This window comes from Trachinotus anak, unplaced genomic scaffold (genome assembly GCF_046630095.1).
Source record: "Trachinotus anak isolate AG129_WGS33_773 ecotype Australia unplaced genomic scaffold, CSIRO_AGI_Tana_v1 ptg000014l, whole genome shotgun sequence".
NCBI classification, from domain to species: domain Eukaryota; kingdom Metazoa; phylum Chordata; class Actinopteri; order Carangiformes; family Carangidae; genus Trachinotus; species Trachinotus anak.
Genome location: NW_027273865.1, coordinates 12,578,997 through 12,601,510, shown reverse-complemented (window position 1 = coordinate 12,601,510; position 22,514 = coordinate 12,578,997). Strand labels below are relative to the sequence as shown.

Here is a 22,514-nt window from a genome sequence, read left to right as displayed (position 1 = left end):
GAAAAAAAAGTGACTTACAACATCAGGAGAAGTAGTTTTAGGTACTTTGCTATACTCAATACATGTCATTAACACCATGAAATGTGTGAGCCAAATTAAATATTTGGTGGGGGATTGTGTGTGTATGTGCATATTACATACATACAGTGCTCGTGTGTGCCTTGAATATGGCAATCACCTTTCCCTGCTTTACTATCTTACCAATCTAAGACTGCTGTGTCCTGTGGGAAATAGATCAACCTTTTATGAAACGAGCCTGACTACCTGCATTCGATGCAGCTTTTATAAGAGCTGCATCCTCTTCCCTTTTTTAAAAAAAGGGAGAGCAAACATGCAGAGAGCCAAACTTTTATCTTTGTCCCTTCTCTACCTGAACACAGTTACTGGCTGTGAACTGTTTGGCAAGTTTGACATGCCAAGTTTGTTCAAGCAGGGAGATATAATGATCGGGGGGATTTTCCCAGTTTTCAACAAAGAGATTAGCAGCACTTCCAGATTTCAAAAGGAGCCACCTGGAGTGAAGTGTGCAGGGTAAGTTTTAACACAGCTGACTTTTCCATCCTTCATGCATGCTCCTCCACACTTGTAAACTTGCCATTGTATGTGCAGCTCTTTAATTCAAGACCTGTCTCAATCACCAAAACCTTTTTAGATTTGACCTGCGAGCTTTTCGATGGACCCAAGTGATGATATTTGCGATTGAAGAAATCAACAAAGACTCTGTTCTCCTGCCAAACATATCTCTTGGCTACAGGATCCTCAACTCTTGTGCATCTCCTACAAATACATTACGTGCTGCACTATCACTGGCTAGTGGACCAGAGGAGATAAAATCAACTTCCCCTTGTCCTCCAGCTGTATCTGCCCTCATAGCAGAGTCAGGATCATCTCAGTCCTTAGCTGTGGCTGGAGCTCTTGGACCATTTCAAGTGCCAGTAGTAAGAGATCAAATGAAATGTTTTATTGCATTTGTGATGTATGATATGATGCTTTTGCAGGGTTTGTTTGTAGATTTTTTTTTCAGATTTTTCTTGATGATCTTTTTGCAGGTAAGTTACTTCTCAACATGTGCCTGCCTGAGTGACAAAACTAAATACCCTACTTTTTTCCGGACAATCCCCAGCGACTACTTCCAGGCAAAAGCTTTGGCAGCACTGGTCAAACGTTTTGGCTGGCAATGGATTGGGACCATACAGTCAGACAATGACTATGGTCGTAATGGTATTCAGGCTTTCAGTGAAGAGGTGAAAAAGCTTGGGGTTTGTATTGCATTTGTTGGGACAATTCTACGTACGTACACTATGGATAAAATTCTGGATGTTGTGGAAATGATCAAGCAATCAACTGTCAAAGTCATTCTGGCTTTTGTTCCTGAGGGTGACTTTTATCCCCTGATGAAAGAGATAGTAAAACAGAACATCACCGGAATTCAGTGGGTTGCTAGTGAGGCCTGGATAACAGCACCACGACCCTCCACACCTGAAATCTACCAAGCTTTTGGGGGAGCCTTAGGATTTGTGGTGCAGAAGATGGCTATCCCGGATCTGAAACCATTTCTTACAAGCATTAGCCCTTTTACAGATCCAAATGCAGCTTTTGTCAGGGATTTCTGGGAGATTATGGTGGGCTGTAGAGCTGTTTTACCTGGGGAGCAAACAGGTACTGAGGCAACAAATGAAGTATGCACAGGCAATGAGACATTAATAAAATCCCAGGATGTGTTCTTCAATGTCACAGAGCTCAGAGTGTCCTATAATGTATATACAGCAGTTTATGCCATCGCACATGCCCTACATCACCTGGTATTTTGCCAACCTGCTGGAGAAAAACCAGTGAGGCCATGTTTGAATATATCAGAAATTCAGGCCAAACAGGTAAGAATTCATGCAAGTAAGTGTTAAATAAGCAAAGAATTTATCTTTAGAGAAGCTAATGTAAACACTTGTTCTGTTTCTTTTACTCAGGTCACTGCTCACCTACAAAAGGTACATTTCAGAAATCAGTTTGGGGATAATGTGTTCTTTGATGAGAATGGCGACCCCCCTGCTTCTTATGACATTATTAACTGGCAGTTCAGAGATGGGCAGGTGCAACATGTGACACTGGGTCATTTTGCATCTGCTGCTAATGGTGATTATAAGCTTAGCATCCAGGAGGAAGAGATAGTGTGGAGGACAGGGAAAATGGTAATCATTGTATTATTGTGATGATATCTAATCAACTATGTGTCCTGTTGAATTATAAGATGAATTCAATATGACTGGACTTTCTCTCTCAGGTTCCATCATCAGTGTGCTCTAATGTTTGTCCAGTTGGAACTAGGAAAGCTCAAATTAAAGGAAAACCCACCTGCTGTTTTGACTGTATCCCATGTGCTGATGGAACTATAGCCAACTCAACAGGTAGACAGACGTGTCAAAAGCATATTTGCAAAACTAAACCAAACATACACAATTCAGTATTATGTATTTAGTGTTTGTATAAATTTCATGTTTAAAAAGTGTCATTGTTACTGTATCATATTGAATTTCCTAGCTTTAAAATTTTTTTTGTTTTTCACAACAATAATGTAATTTTCTGCAAACATGAAATTGAGATGCATAACTCATACTTTCTTTTTACTCTCAACAGGTGCAGCAGACTGCACACCATGTCCACAGGAATACTGGTCCAGTGAGAGGAAAGATGAGTGCATTCCCAAAACAATTGAATTCCTGACCTATGGTGAGCCGATGGGCATAGCTATCACAGTTGTATCCCTGCTAGGGGCCTCCCTGTCACTGGCCACGATGATGGTTTTTATCCAGTACAGAGAAACCCCAGTGGTAAAGGCCAGCAACTCTGAGCTAAGCAATTTTCTGTTGTTTTCTCTTTTTTTGTGTTTTCTCTGTCCCCTCACTTTCATTGGCAGACCCACAGTCTGGACATGCATGCTTCGCCACACAGCTTTTGGTATTACATTTGCACTTTGTATTTCCTGTGTCTTAGGAAAAACTATTGTTGTTGTTACAGCTTTCAAAGCCACATTTCCTGGCAACAAAGTTGCAGGAAAGTTTGGTCCTGCACAGCAAAGAATTATAGTTTGCTCCTGCACTTTAATTCAGATTGTGATATGTATATTGTGGCTTAAGTTAAATCCCCCTTTCCCAGACATGGTGTTCAGACATAGCAACAAAAAGATTGTTTTAGAATGTAACACAGGCTCTGAGGCTGCTTTCTATGCAGTGCTGGGGTATATAGGGGTCCTTGCAATAATTTGTCTTGTCCTGGCATTTCTAGCAAGAAAGTTGCCTGATAACTTTAATGAAGCAAAATTTATCACATTCAGCATGTTGACATTCTGTGCTGTCTGGATCACCTTCATCCCAGCGTATGTCAGCTCTCCTGGAAAGTTCACTGTAGCAGTAGAAACATTTGCAATTTTGTCTTCAGCATTTGGCTTATTAATTTGTATTTTTGCACCTAAATGCTACATAATATTGTTTAAACCAGAGAAAAATACCAAGAAACATGTCATGGCAAAAAAACTGGACAAAAAAATATGATCGATTTTGAAAGACGATGCTACTGCTACGTCCTACATTTATATGACATACTGACAAAAGAAGATTTTTTTAGCATTTCATATGACATTGTAGTATGCACAAGATGTTCTGAACCATCAGTGACAACCATGGATGGAAATTATTTCTATGATTTTCATCAGTTATTAATGAATTCATAATTTATCAATCATTGATGAATGCAAATTAACTATTCAATGTAATTTTGTCTGACTGGATCATTAAATGTGTATTATGAGTTGTTTAGAATTTCATAATAACAGACTTTCATTGTGTGTACAGGATATAAATGCTTTGTAAAACTTGTAAAAGTTGTAACAGGTAATTATGTTGTTTACAGAAAAAAGAAATCGGTGATGACAATATGAATTATAATATTTGGTCACATACTTTAATAAAATACATGTCCATATACATTTAACACAGAAAATGTTTAATAATTCACCACTGAGTGTCATACAGTTGGAAAAACAGGACATTCTTTTTATTAAAGGGGGGTTTTCACATTTACACATTAACCACACATTAAAATCCCAAATTAAAACTCCATTACTCTAGTCACTATTAACTCCATTACGCTAGAATACTCTAGAATATTTTTTAAAATACTTTTACTTCTCTCACTGTTAGCATCCATAACATTCTCATAGTCAAAAAACTAGAAAAAAAACCCAGAAAAACCATCTGCATTACTATATTATTCAGACATTTTGAGATATTAATTATAATGAAAATAAAGATAATTAAAACTCACATACTGAATGTTCATTATTTTTATCATTATCATTTTCTGTAACCAATACATTTTAAACTTTAAATATTATTTAAAAAACATAGGTAACATGTGTCCCCCTTTATTTCAAATTGTAGTCAATAAAGTTTTGGATATATTATAGTGTAAAATGATGATACAATATAAAATCACACAAATTATATTTTTAATTATAACCGTTTAGTTGTACATATGCTCAATAGTTGAAACATTAGCAGAAACTCTCATCTGAGGAGATGTTTTTTTTTTTTTTTCAAATAGTTTTGCTTTAATGTATTTCTGGCCTAAATCTTATATTAAAAAAAGCTTATATGAAAACACACAAACATTTAATTCAAATGGAATGGGTTTCTTATATACAATGCATTCAGAAACTGTTCAGACCACTTAAATTTCAATCATGTCCAAACAACTAAAATTACCCCAGGTGGATTCCAATCATGGTGTAGAAACATCTTAAAGATGATCACATTAAATGTTAAAGGCACCCGAGCTACATTTCAAGTGTCATGGAAAAATTTTAATAAATTTGCCAAAAATTATAAATTGGCAAAATATGGGGTATTTTTTGCATAATTTTTTTATATTTATTTTTTTTATTATTTTTTAGGATGAGGCTGCAACATAACAAAATGTGAAAAAATTAAAGGGGTCTGAACACTGTTTTTACCTTTTTTACCTTTGCATCATGTTTTTCTTGCTGTTTTTTTCTGGTTTTAGAATTATGATATAGCACTTTGGAGCAAAAATGCAAAAAAGAAGTCCAAACGCTGAAGCTAAAATAGCAAAAATATGGACAGCCACTGTGTATTTTCCAGCTGTGCTCACATAAACTGGAATAAAAGTAATCCACACAGCAAAGAATATTAGCATGCTGAAGGTGATGAACTTTGCCTCGTTAAAATTATCAGGGAGCTTCCGAGCCAGAAAAGCCATTAGGAAGCACATGCAGGCCAGGATGCCGATGTATCCAAGAACACACCAGAAGCCAACTTCTGAACCAGTAACACACTCGATGATGATGATAGCACTGTGGTAATCTGTGTTGTTGTTTGCATAAGGTGGGCTGGTGAGCAGCCAGATAAGACATATGATTACCTGAGCAGAAAGAAAAACAACAGGCTCTTAGTCAACACAGTTAAAAAGATATTTCTTGAAAGCTGGTTTTTGGAAAGATTTTCTACCTGCACAGCTGTTCCTAAAAGTACACTGGTTCTCTGCTGGTTGGGTCCAAACCATTTCATGACATTACTTCCTGGCAATGTGGACCTGAAAGCCATTAGGACTACTGCTGTCTTAGCCAGGAGGCATGAAATGCAGAGGGCGAAACTGATCCCAAATGCTGGGTACCTGATACGGCAAAGCCAGTCTGAAGGCTCACCAATAAACAACAGGCCAACAAGGAAACAAACAGCAAGGAACACCAAGAGGAGAAAGCTCAATTCCATGTTGTTGGCCCGAACCAGTGGTGTGTCTTTATATATGAAGAATATGGCAAGGATGGAGAGGGAAATACACGCTCCGAGGACAGATACAACACAAAGCACCATGCCCATTAATTCATGGTAAGACAAGTACTCAATGGTCTTCGGGACGCAGAGGTCTCTGGCTTTATTGGGCCACGTGTCCTCTGAGCAGCGGGAGCACTCTAAAGAATCTGCAGATGGAGAGAGAGGAGAATTTGTTTTAGCTTAGATAAGCAGTCCAGTTCATATTTGCATAACACAGAAGAAATGGTGATAAAAGACAGAACACAACACACCAGTATTATTACTAACTTCTCCCTCAGCACAGGGGACACAGTCGAAACAGCAGATGGGTTGCCCCTTTCTCCTGGCGATGCGTGAACCTGGAGGACAGCTATCACTGCATACAGACCGGAAAGCCTGAGAGGCAAAGTTCAGCCACTCAGAGAGACACTGATTTCAAAAAAATATCACTATACAGTTCTGTCTCTGTTACAGTATACTGGTGTCTGCAGTCTCTACTTTACATACAGACTAAAAGGTGAAAGGTGTAATAATTATTACACAAAGAGCAAACTGTTTGATCAACAACAGATGTAACACCATAGTTAACATTAACAATACCCAATATAATAATGTCAACAATATACCTTTTTTTTCCTGTAAACATGCTGCATATTTGAGCTGCAATCTGACAGTTTTTCATTTATTTTATTTTATTTTGTAGAAGGTCTTATGAAAATTAGAGAAAATTGGAGCTGCACTACAAATGTAATTTTCATTATTACATTCATAAATGATATTTTTAAAATATAGATTTTACTCCGTAACCAACTCAGGTATTAACCATTAACATATTTAAAGGGAAAAATATACTTATATATACTTACAATATACTATACCACAATACTGGGTCATTATTGGGTTTATTTTTTCAATATTTGTATGGAATGTGTCTCAGCTTGAAAAGGTTACATTGGAAGAGACATTTTTTCTGTTTGTTTAACAATAAAGTATATTGCACACTAGTAGGAACAAACTAGCTGATGTGTTGATCAACAGTACATACAACAGTCTAAGAGGTGAACATGGTCTCAAGCCTGTTTGCAGAGAACACACCTGCTTCCCAACAGGCCACTGAATCATTGAATCATTTATGACCAGGCTGTATCCAGCAGGCGATGAGGCATCATAGTAACCTACTTTAACTAAATGTAGTGAGCCATCAGGACTCCTCTGCCAGTTCATTAGATCATAATAAGCAATTGGGTCACCGTTTTGATCAAAGTTGACTTTTGCCCCCAGTGTAGAAAAATTTGCATGCCTCATGTAGTGGATGAGCTGAGGGAAGAAGAGAAGCAGATTATCTAAACACAAAGTATGGTGCATTTTCTTCTTTCTCAGCCTTTTTAGAAATTTTTATTTGAAAATAATATTTCACCTGGAATTTGTCTCACCTGCCATGGTTTAAAATTTTTAGGGTCTGCACAGGTGCTATTAAGGAAAGGGCCCTTTCCAATTTTGCAGTTACTCATATCATTCAATGCATGTGCCACCAGATAGACAGCCTTGTAGACATTATAGGACACTCGTAGCTGTGTCACATCAGAGTAAGGAGAGTAAACATCATCTAAATTCTCTGTCCCTTTACACGGAAGTCTGTCAAGGTAGTTGTCGTCCCCATGGGAGTGGCTGTTCACTGACCCATTCAGTCTGCATTTGAACGTCTCCTCCCAGAATTCTGCCAAGAAAGCAGATTCATGAATATTGGATGGGCTGAGACTGGTGAGATGTTGTTTCAGTCCTGGAATCACATCAGCTCTCCGGATGGCAAATCCCAGCGTTCCCATCAGGAGATCTCCAAACTGTTCCCAAAGCAATGTAGCAGTGGCCCAGGCCTCACTGGCGATCCACTGCAGATCGGTCATATTCCGACGTCTTATCTCTCTGAGAATGCCCTGCATCTCTGACTCGCCAGAGAAGTTAATGATGACCTTTGATGATGCCATCTAAAAAGTACAAATGTAGATACATTAATTGATTAAGTTTAAACAGCTTGAAAATCTTAAATCAAGTGATGGTGTGTTGCATCTCATCTACTGTATGAAATATGATTCATATTCAAGCTATCATAACGTTTACAGTTGTAAAATACTGCACTTCTGAATATGTATATGAACAAGACACATGAGCAGGTGAAAAATAAATAAAAAACAATATCAGGAACATGTTACATGATATAGCAGTCCAATTGAAATGCTTCAAATGAAGGTGAGAAACTTTAAGTTAACTTTTTAGTTTTTGGTGCTCCTGTACTAAGCTCTGCGAGCCTAAACTAAAGTCTAACTGATGATGTGACTGTTTTAAACTCTACAGCCTATTGTAGTGACGAAGGGAAGTGTTCCTGAGACAAGAATAGATTTCAGTGACAAGTAAATGTATTTCACTCTTAAAAAAATTGCTTGTCTTATTTTAATTGATTTGATTAAGTTGTCTTTTCTCAGAGAAGTAAATACAGCATTAATACCATCAATGAAATGAAATGTAATTTTCAGGATTAGTGAAGCAACTATATACTAACTATACTAGAAATGTAGGTCACATTTCACTGTTTTTGTTATGTTGTCTGCACCCTTTATGACAACCCCTTGTATGAGAAGTTAGTAGTGACACAGAGGTACCTGAACAACATCCAGAAGCTCATCTAGAGCCGACTGACTCAGGGCTACAGGGTAGAAGTGAGTGTAGGCAGCACACACACCATACTGCACTGACTCCTGGAGGAACAGCTGGATGGCAAAGCGAGCATAATCAGATTCCACTCCAATAAGTCCCACCCAGGTCCAGCCGAAATAGCTAACCAGCCGGGCCAGGGCTCTGATCTGGAAGGCATCACTAGGCATTGTGCGCATGAAGGTTGGGAAATCCCTCTGGTTACTCAGACAGCTGCAGGATGCGAAATAGCTCACCTAGTATTTTGACAAACAGTGATTAACCTTGTGCATGCTTTGGCTGTTGAAAAAGCATCAATTTTCCTTGCACGTGACTTGAAAAGAGGAGTTTAGTCTCTCCAGTAAGTTAAGAACTCAGCTGAGTTAATACTGAGTTTAAAGTATGGTGATTTGAAATGGTTTATACATGTCTAAAAACATCATTTTGTCAGATCCAATCAACAGCAACAAATACTTACAGAATATGCTTTCAAGTGAAAGCATATTCTTCTAAATATGGTTGGATTTTGAATTTTTCAAAACAAGTAAAACTTTATGTGTTTTAACGTAAAATTTTTTGGGTTACCAGATTATCACAAATCTGAAAAGTTGTGTAACCATATGACTCCAGACTGATTTACATGGTAAATATACATATTATTCATAACAAAGGTGCTCAAACAATCAGGCTGCTCACCAGAGGGATATGGAAAGAACCTAGGCTTCTTAGCAGAGCCATAGAAACCCCAGAGCCAGCATCTCCTATGATAACTGGGGACACAGTCCAGCGTATGGCAGCACAGCCTAAATTAGAACCATTAATGTTTCTTTCTACACCTTCGTCCCTGTTCATACTTTTGGCTCTGAGCCCTCTCTCTGGCTGGCCGTTCACCAACAGCAACAATGCTCTCAGAGACACAGGTATGTCATCACAGCTGTCACGGATATGGAAACCCAGCCTGAGCTGTGGCAGGAGGTCACTGCGCTGGTTGATCTCTTTGATTGCAAAAGTCATGGTCTGAATCCAGCGCAAGGCACGAGCACTGAAACTGTACAGAAGTGAAAAGCAGTTCATTGCAAAGCACAAATATATACACGTTAGAATACCCTTAACATAAATTCAGTTAAATGAAATCTATGTGAAATACACAACTCATCTATCATCACATACATTTAAACAACTACTTACTACTTATGCGTATTAGGGGTTGGTTTTGTTTCGTATGTTTGAGGAGAATACACAGGGCTGTAGTGTAGAGGGAATAACCCCCCGATAACTACATCTCCATCTTGGTACAGGCTGTTTTTCTCCTCTTCCCCCAAGAAAACACAGTTATCCAGAGCAGCATGAGAGCTAGATGTACCCCTAAAGAAAGAAAGAAACATAAGAAGATGTGCAGCCAACAAAGCCATGGTTGGCCTAGGTTTGAAAGAAAGCTCCAGCTCAGTAATGACAAATATTCATAGGCTGAATATACATGCAAGTGATCATGATATTTCAGGACACAGCTGATTTATATACTGTAGTGCGCACACATAAATCGGAGGGGACCGCCCAGATACAGTAGTTGTGACATCATTGAGGTTAAAACCCTATGTTCTCATGGTGAATACTGTATACATTAAATAAACATTGTTTCTTCCTCACATGCTATATGTATGTTTTATATTTCTGTTGTTTGTTCAGTTTGTTTGATGAGTCCGTTCAAGTTTTACTTAATAAAAAATAAAATTGTAATGATTAAAGGATCACAGGAACCTGTTCCAACTATGGCATTATTCCTATTCTTCAGCAGCACAGCAGCTTTGGTCCTCCGTCACTGTCACTGGATGCGTTCACAGCAAAGCTGCGTGGTCATCCGTGTTTGACAGTGCTCACGGTCAAACACAGAATCACTGTAGTTGTGCATATAAAAGTGAAGAAACACAACCTGGAGCCCAGAAAAGAAGTTTCAAATTGTAGGGATTATGAAAAGTGAGCAATCATATGGCCTGTGTAAATAAAGCTAACTGGCTCCATTTTGTCAGACATGAGTGGAACCAATGACTTAAAAGCACACATCCTGTACAGACAGCGAGTATGTTACCTAACACATTTTTTTTCTGTAGTTTACATTTTTTCATTAGTATTTCCTGCTTGAGTGAAGTTGTGTCTGCTTCATTAATTATCTTGCCCACTCTACTGTGTAAATAAGCACGTGCGTGTCCATGTGGGTTATCATTGCGACAGCTTGTTTCTTTCAATAGGTTAAATAAAGCACATCCAGTAAATGCTGTGTGAAAAATCAATAAGTTATTCAAAATACTTTAAACATTTTTTAACAAATTTTAACAGTCCAAAAAGACTATGAAGTTGAATCAGCATCAGTTTCATCCAATGCTGAACATCACTGTTATATCACTGTTACTTTTTTCATTCAGTTTGAATTAAGCCACTTTAGTAAATTAGGCGGGACTGCTGATGTCCAATCCAGAGGCACTCTGACAGTAATGAGATGCAAGGTCAAATAGTGTATATAACTTGCCTAATTCTAATTCAGTGGCCTCCACCTTCAAAAAATGGAAGAAGTTTGGAACCACCAGGACTCTTCCTAGAGCTGGCCGCCTGGCCAATCTGAGCAATCGGGGCAGAAGGGCCTTAGTCAGGGAGGTGACCAAGAACCCGATGGTCACTCTGACAGTGCTCCAGCGTTGATCTGTGGAGGGAGGAGAAACTTCCAGAAGGACAACAATTTCTGCAGCACTCCACCAATCAGGCCTGTATGGTAGAGTGGCCAGACAGAAGCCACTCCTCAGTTAAAGGCTCATGACAGCCCGCCTGGAGTTTGCCAAAAGGCACCTGAAGGACTCTCAGACCATGAGAAACAAAATTCTCTGGTCTGATGAAACAAAGATTGAACTCTTTGGCCTGAATGTCAAGCGTCATGTCTGGAGGAAACCAGGCAGCGCTCATCACCTGGTCAATACCATCCCTGCAGTGAAGAATGGTGGTGGCAGCATCATGCTGTGGGGATGTTTTTCGGCAGCAGGAACTGGGAGACCAGTCAGGGTCGAGGGAAAGATGATTGCAGCAATGTACAGAGACCTCCTTGATGATAACCTGGTCCAGAGCGCTCTGGACCTCGGACTGGGGTGAAGGTTCATCTTCCAACAGGACAACGACGCTAAGCACACAGCCAAGATAACAAAGGAGTAGCTTCGGGACAACTCTGTGATCGTCCTTGAGTGGCCCAGCCAGAGCCCAGACTTGAACCCGATTGAACATCTTAGGAGAGATCTGAAAATGGCTGTGCACCGACGCTCCCCATCCAACCTGATGGAGCTTGAGAGGTTCTGCAAAGAAGAATGGGAGAAACTGCCCAAAAATAGGTGTGCCAAGCTTGTAGCATCATACTCAAAAAGACTTGAGTAAACAAAGTATTGAGCAAAGGCTGTGAATACTTATGTACATGTTATATTATTGTTTTTTATTTTTAATAAATATGCAAAAGTTTCAAGAAATTTTTTTTCACTTTGTCATTATGGGGTATTGTGTGTAGAATTTTGAGGGTAAAAAATGAATTTAATCCATTTTGGAATAAGGCTGTAACATTACAAAATGTGGAAAAAGTGAAGCACTGTGAATACTTTCCGGATGCATTGTATACACTAATTTCCAGGGTCACCACTCCAACCCCATTGGCAGCCAAAGTGTGGACTCTTCAAAACAGCTTTGTGGCTGAGGGTGACTATGTTATTGGGGGGATCTTAACGGCCTTAACGGTACCTACAGACCACCACCAGTGAAGTGCAATGGGTGAGTTTAATAGATCTGGATTGAAAATCATACTGGGAGTATTTAATTTACTGTTTCCAGATTAGTTATGTCAATTATACACGAACATAAAGAAAAAAACTATTCCTCTATAGAATGGATTATGCAGTATGTATTTATATTTATAAGTATTTAGAATGCTGTGATAATTTCATATGACAGTTTAGAAATATACAGTGATGTCTTGAACTGTCTAAGGATGAGAAAATACGGACAAAAAAAAAAAAAAAACCACTCTAGCACTACTTCACAAATGCATTTCAGACTAATTTCAGATCATCATCTCTGTTTCTGATATTTTCCTTTCTCCACTCTTGTTGTGTTTAATGTGTGTGTGGTATGGGCACCTCTCCCGGGCTACAGATTTGATCCCAGGGCTTTCCGCTGGGCTCAGACTATGAGGCTGGCAGTGGAGGAGATAAACCAGAGTCCAGAGCTATTGCCCAATTACACCCTTGGGTACAAAATCTTTGATTCATGTGCGTATCCGCTAACTGGCCAGAGGGCTGCTCTGGCTGTGTTGAATGGGCTGAGTGAGGATGACTCACTGAATATTCCACCTAATTTCACCCTTGCTGTCCTTCTGCCAATTAATGATGTCATACAGAGGGACCGGCTCTCCGTTGGAGTCAAAATGTACCTTCTCCCCAAACTGGTTGGTGAAATTTACTGTCTTCAGATGATCCAGCAACTAAAAGAAAGGAGAAAGAATAAACAAAGAGCAGAGAACAAGAGGCCAAAAAAATGACACAAGAACTTGTGAATAAAATAATAATAATCACATGAACAATGATCTATATGTTTTATACTGTTTAACTCACCTGCCTAGACGTAAATGATTTCTGTTTCTCACATATTCCCTGGTTAAGTCCTGCAGAATCACAGTTCAGTAAATTGTGCAGAGCATGGGCAATGGCATATACAGCTTTGTACACACTGTAGGATATTCTGACCTGAGATACATCAGTATAACTGCTGACAGTGTGCCTCAAATCCTCTGAACCTGTGCATACAGGCTTTTCATTGAAGATCGCTTCTTATAGGCGACCAATCAGATTGCCAGTTTAAATCGACCAATCAGATCACTGCTTTTAGGCGAGATTGGAGCTTGAAATCGACCAATCAGATCGCAGCTTTAAATCGACCCATGAGATTGCAGCTTTAAATCAACCAATCAGATCACTTATTATCAGTGACCAATCAGTTCGCAGCTTTAATTCGACCAATCAGATTGCAGCTTTAAATCGACCAATGAGATTGCTTCTTTTAGGCGACCAATCAGATTGCAGCTTTAAATCGACCAATCAGATTTCAGCTTTAAATCGACCAATGAGAATGCTTCTTTAAATTGACCAATCAGATCGCCTCTTGTAGGTGACCAATCAGATTGCAGCTTTAAATCGACCAATCAGATCGCAGCTTTAAAACAACCAATCAGATCGCTTCTTTTAGGTGACCAATCTGATCACAGTTTTAAATCGACGAATCAGATCACAGTTTTAAATCGACCAATCAGATGGCAGCTTTAAATCGACCAATGAGAACGCTTCTTTAAATCGACCAATCAGATCGCTTCTTGTAGGCGACCAATCAGAGTGCAGCTTTCAATCGACCAATCAGATCGTAGCTTTAAATCGACCAATGAGATCGCTTCCTATAGGTGACCAATCAGATCGCAGCTTTAAATTGAACAATAACATCTCTTCTTTAAATCAACCAATCAGATCGCAGCTTTCAATCGAACAATCAGATCGCTTCCTATAGGCGACCAATCAGATCACAGCTTTAAATTGACCAATGAGATCGCTTCTTTAAATCGACCAATCAGACTGCTGCCTTAAAATCGACCAATCAGATCGATTCTTATAGGCGACCAATCAGATCGCAGCTTTAAATCAACCAATCAAAACACAGCTTTAAATCGACCAATGAGATCGCTTCTTTAAATTGACTAATCAGAATGCAGCTTTAAATCGGCCAATCAGATCGTAGCTTTAAATCGACCAATGAGATCGCTTCCTATAGGTGACCAATCAGATCGCAGCTTTAAATTGAACAATAACATCTCTTCTTTAAATCAACCAATCAGATCACAGCTTTAAATCGACCAATCAGAACTCATCTTTACATCGACCAATCAGATCGCAGCTTTAAATCGACCAATCAGATCGCTTCATTAAATCGATCAATGAGATTGCAGCTTTAATTCGACCAATCAGATTGCAGCTTTAAATCGACCAATCAGATCGCTTCCTATAGGTGACCAATCAGAATGCAGCTTTAAATCGACCAATCAGATCGTAGCTCTAAATCGACCAATGAGATCGCTTCCAATAGGTGACCAATCAGATCGCAGCTTTAAATTGAACAATAACATCTCTTCTTTAAATCAACCAATCAGATCACAGCTTTAAATCGACCAATCAGAACTCATCTTTAAATCGATCAATGAGATTGCAGCTTTTATTCGACCAATCAGATCGCAGCTTTAAATCGACCAATCAGATCGCTTCATTAAATCGATCAATGAGATTGCAGCTTTAATTCGACCAATCAGATTGCAGCTTTAAATCGACCAATCAGATCGCTTCCTATAGGTGACCAATCAGATCACAGCTTTAAAATGACCAATCAGAATGCAGCTTTAAATCGACCAATGAGATCGCTTCTTTAAATCGCGCAATCAGATTGCAGCTTCAAATCGACCAATCAGATCGCGTCTGTAAATCGACCAATCAGATTGCAGCTTTAAATCGACCAATCGGATCGCAGCTTGAACAATAAAGTATATTGCACACTAGTAGGAACAAACTAGCTGATGTGTTGATCAACAGTACATACAACAGTCTAAGAGGTGAACATGGTCTCAAGCCTGTTTGCAGAGAACACACCTGCTTCCCAACAGGCCACTGAATCATTGAATCATTTATGACCAGGCTGTATCCAGCAGGCGGTGAGGCATCATAGTAACCTACTTTAACTAAATGTAGTGAGCCATCAGGACTCCTCTGCCAGTTCATTAGATCATAAGAAGCAATTGGGTCACCGTTTTGTCTACAGCTGTAAAATACTGCACTTCTGAATATGTATATGAACAAGACACATGAAAGGTGAAAAATAAATAAAAAGCAATATTAGGAAAATGTGAAAAATAATTAAAAAACAATATCAGGACCAACTTTTTAGTTTTTGGTGCTCCTGTACTAAGATCTGCGAGACTAAACTAAAGTCTAACTGATGATGTGATTGTTTTGAACTCTACAGCCTATTGTAGTGACGAAGGGAAGTCATTTTCAGGATTAGTGAAGCAACTATTCAGAAATGTAGGTCACATTTCACTGTTTTTGTTATGTTGTCTGCACCCTTTATGACAACTAACCCTTGTATGAGAAGTTAGTAGTGACACAGAGGTACCTGAACAACATCCAGAAGCTCATCTAGAGCCGACTGACTCAGGGCTACAGGGTAGAAGTGAGTGTAGGCAGCACACACACCATACTGCACTGACTCCTGGAGGAACAGCTGGATGGCAAAGCGAGCAGAATCAGATTCCACGCCAATAAGTCCCACCCAGGTCCAGCCGAAATAGCTAACCAGCCGGGCCAGGGCTCTGATCTGGAAGGCATCACTAGGCATTGTGCGCATGAAGGTTGGGAAATCCCTCTGGTTACTCAGACAGCTGCAGGATGCGAAATAGCTCACCAAGTATTTTAACAAACAGTGATTAACATTGTGCATGCTTTGGCTGTTGAAAAAGCATCAATTTTCCTTGCACGTGACTTGAAAAGAGGAGTTTAGTCTCTCCAGTAAGTTAAGAACTCAGCTGAGTTAATACTGAGTTTAAAGTATGGTGATTTGAAATGGTTTATACATGTCTAAAAACATCATTTTGTCAGATCCAATCAACAGCAACAAATACTTCATCTCTATCAAGTGAAAGCATATTCTTCTAAATATGGTTGGATTTTGAATTTTTCAAAACAAGTAAAAGTTTCTGTGTTTCAACATAACATTTTTTAAATAATAATTTAGAAAGAACTGTAAAGAATTAAATTTTTGATCATTTTAAAAACTATTGGGTTACCAGATTATCACAAATCTGAAAAGTTGTGCAACCATATGACTGGTTTTTGAAAAGAAGTTTCAAATTGTAGGGATTATGAAAAGTGAGCAATCATATGGCCTGTGTAAATAAAGCTAACTGTCTCCGTTTCGTCAGACATGAGTGGAACTGATGACTTAAAAGCACACATCCTGTACAGTCAGCGAGTATGTTACCTAACACATTTTTTTTTCTGTAGTTTACATTTTTTCATTCGCATTTCCTGCTTGAGTGAAGTTGTGTCTGCTTCATTAACTATCTTGCCCACTCTACTGTGCGAATAAGCATGTGCGTGTCCATGTGGGATATCATTGCATCACAGCTTGTTTCTTTCAATAGGTTAAATAAAGCACATCCAGTAAATGCTGTGTGAAAAATCAATAAGTTATTCAAAATACTTTAAACATTTTTTAACAAATTTTAACACAGCATCAGTTTCATCTAATGCTGAACATCACTGTTATATCACAGTTACTTTTTTCATTCAGTTTGAATTAAGCCACTTGAGTAAATTAGGCGGGACTGCTGATGTCCAATCCAGAGGCACTCTGACAGTAATGAGATGCAAGGTCAAATAGTGTATATAACTTGCCTAATTCTTTGCTCTCCCTCTCTCCCTCTCTCTCTCTCTCTCTTTGGTTGATGTGTAACATTATGACTCCAGTTGCCTTATTTCCCTTGTTTTACTCTCTCAGTGTCCTCCCTTTAACCAATACACAAATTTCCAGGGTCACCACTCCAACCCCATTGGCAGCCAAAGTGTGCACTCTTCAAAACAGCTTTCAGCCCAGCTTTGTGGCTGAGGGTGACTATGTTATTGGGGGGATCTTTCCCCTTCATTATAACCAGGAGATGCCAGACCTTAACTGTACCTACAGACCACCACCAGTGAAGTGCAATGGGTGAGTTTAATAGATCTGGATTGAAAATCATACTGGGAGTATTTAATTTACTGTTTCCAGATTAGTTATGTCAATTATACACGCACATAAAGAAAAACACTATTCCTCTATAGAATGGATTATGCAGTATGTACTTATATTTATAAGTATTTAGAATGCTGTGATAATTTCATATGATAGTTTAGAAATATACAGTGATGTCTTGAACTGTCTAAGGATGAGAAAATATGGACAAAGAAAAAAAAACACTCTAGCACTACTTCATTGCACAAGATAAATGCAAAAATACATTTCAGACTAATTTCAGATCATCATCTCTGTTTCTGATATTTTCCTTTCTCCACTCTTGTTGTGTTTAATGTGTGTGTGGTATGGGCACCTCTCCCGGGCTACAGATTTGATCCCAGGGCTTTCCGCTGGGCTCAGACTATGAGGCTGGCAGTGGAGGAGATAAACCAGAGTCCAGAGCTATTGCCCAATTACACCCTTGGGTACAAAATCTTTGATTCATGTGCGTATCCGCTAACTGGCCAGAGGGCTGCTCTGGCTGTGTTGAATGGGCTGAGTGAGGATGACTCTCCCATGTGCAGTGGTGCCTCTCCGCTCCTTGCTGTGATTGGGGAGTCTGGATCTGCTCAGTCTATTGTGGTGTCCAGAATTCTTCAGCCATTCAGAATCCCAATGGTAACAGTGACTATTTTGTCTGTAGTCACCCCAAAACTACTCTCAAAACTTACTCTATGATCTGTTTTACTCTGTTCTATATTTTTACACAGATCAGCTACTTTTCTTCATGTGCATGTTTCACTGACAGAAGAAAATACCCCACCTTCTTCAGAGTAATCCCTAATGATGACTATCAGGTAAAAGTCTGACCTCAGATTAAAAAGGCTTTGATAACCTGTTAGTGCTGTAACAGTAAAAAGACATTTTTGAAGATGTTACATATGTTTGTGCTGTCTGGTGTTACCATTGTATCTCGAATCAAATTCAGTTTTATGAAGAACATTGTTTTGTTTATTTAAACGACCATGCATTAGATTTTATGCAGTTATTTTATGCAAACCTAAAAAGCCAGGAAATCACCACAATTACAGTTTACTCACGAATGATAGAAGAATAGTATCTTCTCATATTACCTTGAGTTGTCTGTGTGTTGAACCCAGGTGAAGGCCATTGCACAGATGCTATTGCGCTTTAACTGGACTTGGGTCGGGCTGGTGAGAGGGGACCATGAATACGGCCGCTTTGCTGTACATGGTTTAATGAGAGAATTACAGGGTACCAAAGTGTGTATAGCGTACCAAGAAATGATTCCTCTGCTCTACAATCGTCAGAGGGCACTGGAGATCATGCAGGTAGTTATTCTGAATTAAGTTTTATTGCATTAGAGAGTTTGTATTTCATCTCAAAACCCTTTTATAGTAGATGCAGATTACACATCAGTGACATTAAAGCTGGATTTTTTTTTATACTGTCATTGAAATTAGACAGTCCAGGAGAAAATTGTTTCAGTCAATGTGTTTCTGTCAGACCATTTATATCATTGTTCAAGGTTTGGATCCATAGAGGGCAGGAGAAGAGAGTACTAGCACTGCTGTTTGTAAAAGTGTCTTTTTTGATATATATAATTTCAACATCATGCATATGGGACTATATGAACTTTCACATTATGTACGTCTGAGTCTTTCTTATTGTTACATAGTTTAATCCTGTTTTCTTTTTACCCTCCTTGTAAAACCCTCTCCTTCTCCATCATCTGCAACTCTTCTGTAAAGGTGATGCGTAGCTCTTCCGCGAAAGTGGTGGTGGTATTTTCAGCTGAGGGGGAGATGACTCCCTTTTTGAGAGACTACATGAAGCAGAACATCACTGGTATCCAGTGGGTGGCTAGTGAGGCCTGGGTCACAGCATCTGTCTTCACAGGGAACGAGTATTACCCCTACCTGGGGGGCACCATTGGGTTTGGCATCAGAAAAGGTCATATCTCCAGACTCAGTGGCTACCTGCAGACAGTAAACCCTACAAGGTATCCTGATAATCTTCTGGTGCATGAGCTGTGGGAGGCTCTGTATGGTTGCAGTCCTTCTCCATCCTCTGGCTCCCAGATGCCCCCCTGCTCAGGGCAGGAGTCCTTGTTGGAGCAGCATTCAGCCTATATGAATACATCCAGCCCTAGAGTGGCCTATAATGTCTATAAGGCTGTATATGCGATTGCTCATTCCCTGCACAACATCCTTCTCTGTCAACCCGGCAGTGGGCCTTTCCAAAACAACTCATGTGCTCAAAGTGATGACATACATCCATGGCAGGTATAATGCAGTTTTCTTACTGTTACAGTATGATACAGAAAAGCTTGTTTGAGGCGTTTTACAGTGTTTCATATAATCTATTGGTTTTCAAGCTCCAATACTACCTCCAGGAGGTGACATTTAACATTGACGGGGAGGAGGTGGATTTTGACCTCAAGGGCGACTCCATCCCCTATTATGATATCATCAACTGGCAGAGAGGCACAGGCGGGAACATTGAATTTGTCAACGTGGGGTTGTTTGATGGAACTAAGCCTGTCGGCGAGGAGCTGGTGATCCAGGACGACAGAATAATGTGGGCGGGGCATCAGAGTGAGGCAAGCTGCTCACACTGTGTTTTTACCTTCATCAGATGCCAACTGTTGAAGTTCTGTAGGTTGAGGTGGAGGTAAGTCAGGTGGGCAGGACAAGCTGGATCTGATGTGAGTTCCTTTGCATTCAAACAGTAAACAATAGACATTCAAAGTCTGCCATACAGTATGACATACTGGGTGATGTAATGCCTGCCACTGTGTTCCTAATGGTGGAATTTGTTCTTTAAGATGGTAAATGCATCTTATACACCTCTCATCCAGCTACAGTTAAACACATTGAATGGAACTACACATTCATAAGTTTCTTATAGACAATAAATGAGTCCTGTGTTTGCAAAAATATAGCTCATCCTCTCAACTTACGTTTGTGATTAATCCAGATTTTAAAATTAATAAACAGATCAATAACTGCAATAATAATAGGTGAGAAAATAAGAAAAATGTTCATCACAATTTCTAAAGTGACTTCTGCAAATTTCTTATGTCCAACCAACTTAAAAAACATTCAATTCACTGTGATGGTAAACAGAGAAACTGTCGATGGACTAATCAAATAATTCATTATACCATATGGTAAGATATACTTCATTGTCGGCTAAGCGAAATTTTTGTTAAATTTCTTTCTACGTTTTACATACAAGAGACGAAGACATGTGACAGTTCAACTACATGCTGTTATTCATATGGTTATACATTAACGTGCCATTAGTAAAAACTTGTTAATATGGGCTTTAAGGCAACGTACTACCCAACCGGCCTGTCTAAGCAAAGGTCCTTTGGGGAGTATGGCTGCTATGGCTAATAATTTCAGCACAATCATTTGAGACTGTCCATCTCTGTAAAACATAGGTGCCGGTGTCTGTATGCAGTGCCAGCTGTCTTCCAGGGTCCCGGAAGGCTGTCCGTCGTGGGGAGCCTGTCTGCTGCTTTGACTGTGTACCATGTGACAATGGCAAAATTAGCAATGAGACAAGTAAGCTTGAACCCAACAATAAAAATTACAACAATTTGAGTCTAATATTCTGTTACCATCAGATAATATTTGAATATCAAAATTTGAAATGAGCTACGACTTTTTTTTGCCCCTCCTTCCTTTAGACTCAATAGAGTGCACATTTTGTCCTGAGGACTTCTGGTCAAACAAAGACAGAACAGCCTGCATCCCCAAGAGGGTGGAGTACTTGACCTTTGATTCCTTGGGTATAGTCCTGACAGTGATATCTGTGCTGGGTGCCTGCCTAACCCTAGTTGTCTTTGCAGTCTTCTTTTATAACAGGAACACAGCCATCGTCCGTGTGAATAACTCCGAGCTTAGCTTCTTCATCCTGTTTGCTCTGACTCTGTGTTTCCTGTGTTCTCTGGTGTTCATTGGGAAGCCAACATCTTGGTCCTGCATGCTGCGCCACACTGCCTTTAGCATCACATTTTCACTTTGCATCTCCTGCATTCTGGGGAAGACTCTGGTGGTGTTGGCTGCTTTCACTGCCACCAGGCCAGGGGACAACATCATGAAATGGCTGGGAATCAAGCAGCAGAGGGGTATTATCTTCAGCTGCACTCTGGTTCAGGTGGTTATCTGTTCTGCCTGGCTCATTGATGCTCCCCCTTCTCCATCCCGAAATACACAATATGAACGCTCAAAGATCATACTGGAGTGTAGCGTTGGCTCTAGCCTGGCATTCTGGTGCGTGCTGGGATATATTGGTCTACAGGCCTGTCTGTGCTTTGTACTGGCTTTTCTGGCCCGCAAGTTGCCAGGTAACTTCAACGAGGCCAAGTTCATCACTTTTAGCATGCTGATCTTCTGTGCTGTGTGGCTGGCATTCATCCCTGCTTATATCAGCTCCCCTGGAAATTATGCAGATGCAGTAGAGTCATTTGCCATTCTGGCTTCAAGCTTTGGCTTGTTGTTCTGCCTGTTTGCCCCAAAGTGTTACATTATTTTACTGAAGCCAGAAAAGAACACGAAACAGCACCTAATGGGAAAAGAAAAGAAATGATATGCCATAAAATATATTACTCAGTCGTAGCGTGCATAACTCGAAGTACTAAAGCAATGTATCTGGAGTATGGTCGTCTTTTGCTCCACATTAAACAGGAAAACTATTTATCTGTGAGTGTCGGCATTCTTTGTTCAATGCCATACGTTTACATTTCAAGAAAATCTATTCAAGGGCTAATGGATGCATATCACATCGGTGCAAAATGCTCTGAGCTACGAGTCCCTGATGAGACACCCAGCTGACTTTGATTCTTTGCTGCATGTCATTGCCCTGCTTTCTGTCCCATTTCCTGTCACAAATAAAATAAAGGAGAAATGCCCAAAAAATAACTTTAAAAGAAATTCTATTCAATGTTCATTGATATTTAAAAGTAATGTATTTCACATTTGAATTGACTGGGCAGTGACAGCTATATGTAACTGATATTGCAGCATTGCAAATGCAGTACAGTGTAGAAGGAAATAAATAAGTATAATTATATGAAACGTTTCACTTTAATGTATATTTTTAAGAAATAAAGATGTTAAGAGATAAGTGGTCTTTGAAGTTTGTTGG

General features: G+C 39.5%; 3 protein-coding genes and 1 pseudogene across 3 annotated transcripts; 3 read left to right on the top strand and 1 right to left on the bottom strand.

The window, feature by feature from the left end:
• The first annotated feature begins 412 nt into the window (after nucleotides 1–412).
• On the top strand, nucleotides 413–2,290 carry LOC139631824 (extracellular calcium-sensing receptor-like). Its single transcript, XM_071496410.1, has 4 exons — nucleotides 413–531; nucleotides 653–938; nucleotides 1,050–1,874; nucleotides 1,965–2,290. The coding sequence occupies exons 1-4, from the start codon at nucleotides 413–415 to the stop codon at nucleotides 2,205–2,207; spliced, it is 1,473 nt and encodes a 490-aa protein (XP_071352511.1). The 3' UTR covers nucleotides 2,208–2,290.
• A 319-nt stretch (nucleotides 2,291–2,609) lies between these two features.
• LOC139632425 (vomeronasal type-2 receptor 26-like) lies at nucleotides 2,610–3,545 on the top strand. The gene has a single exon (XM_071497345.1). It carries the CDS (start codon nucleotides 2,733–2,735, stop codon nucleotides 3,543–3,545), a length of 813 nt encoding a protein of 270 aa, XP_071353446.1. The 5' UTR covers nucleotides 2,610–2,732.
• A 1,387-nt stretch (nucleotides 3,546–4,932) lies between these two features.
• On the bottom strand, nucleotides 4,933–15,962 carry LOC139632424 (extracellular calcium-sensing receptor-like). Its single transcript, XM_071497343.1, has 11 exons — nucleotides 15,741–15,962; nucleotides 12,875–13,017; nucleotides 9,702–9,878; nucleotides 9,368–9,561; nucleotides 9,210–9,316; nucleotides 8,483–8,770; nucleotides 7,259–7,810; nucleotides 6,921–7,142; nucleotides 6,098–6,221; nucleotides 5,520–5,992; nucleotides 4,933–5,433 (listed from the first exon to the last, which is right to left on the bottom strand). Exons 1-11 carry the CDS (start codon nucleotides 15,960–15,962, stop codon nucleotides 5,011–5,013), a joined length of 2,925 nt encoding a protein of 974 aa, XP_071353444.1. The 3' UTR covers nucleotides 4,933–5,010.
• A 1,065-nt stretch (nucleotides 15,963–17,027) lies between these two features.
• Nucleotides 17,028–22,483, top strand: LOC139631959 (extracellular calcium-sensing receptor-like; annotated as a pseudogene).
• Nucleotides 22,484–22,514: the final 31 nt, after the last annotated feature.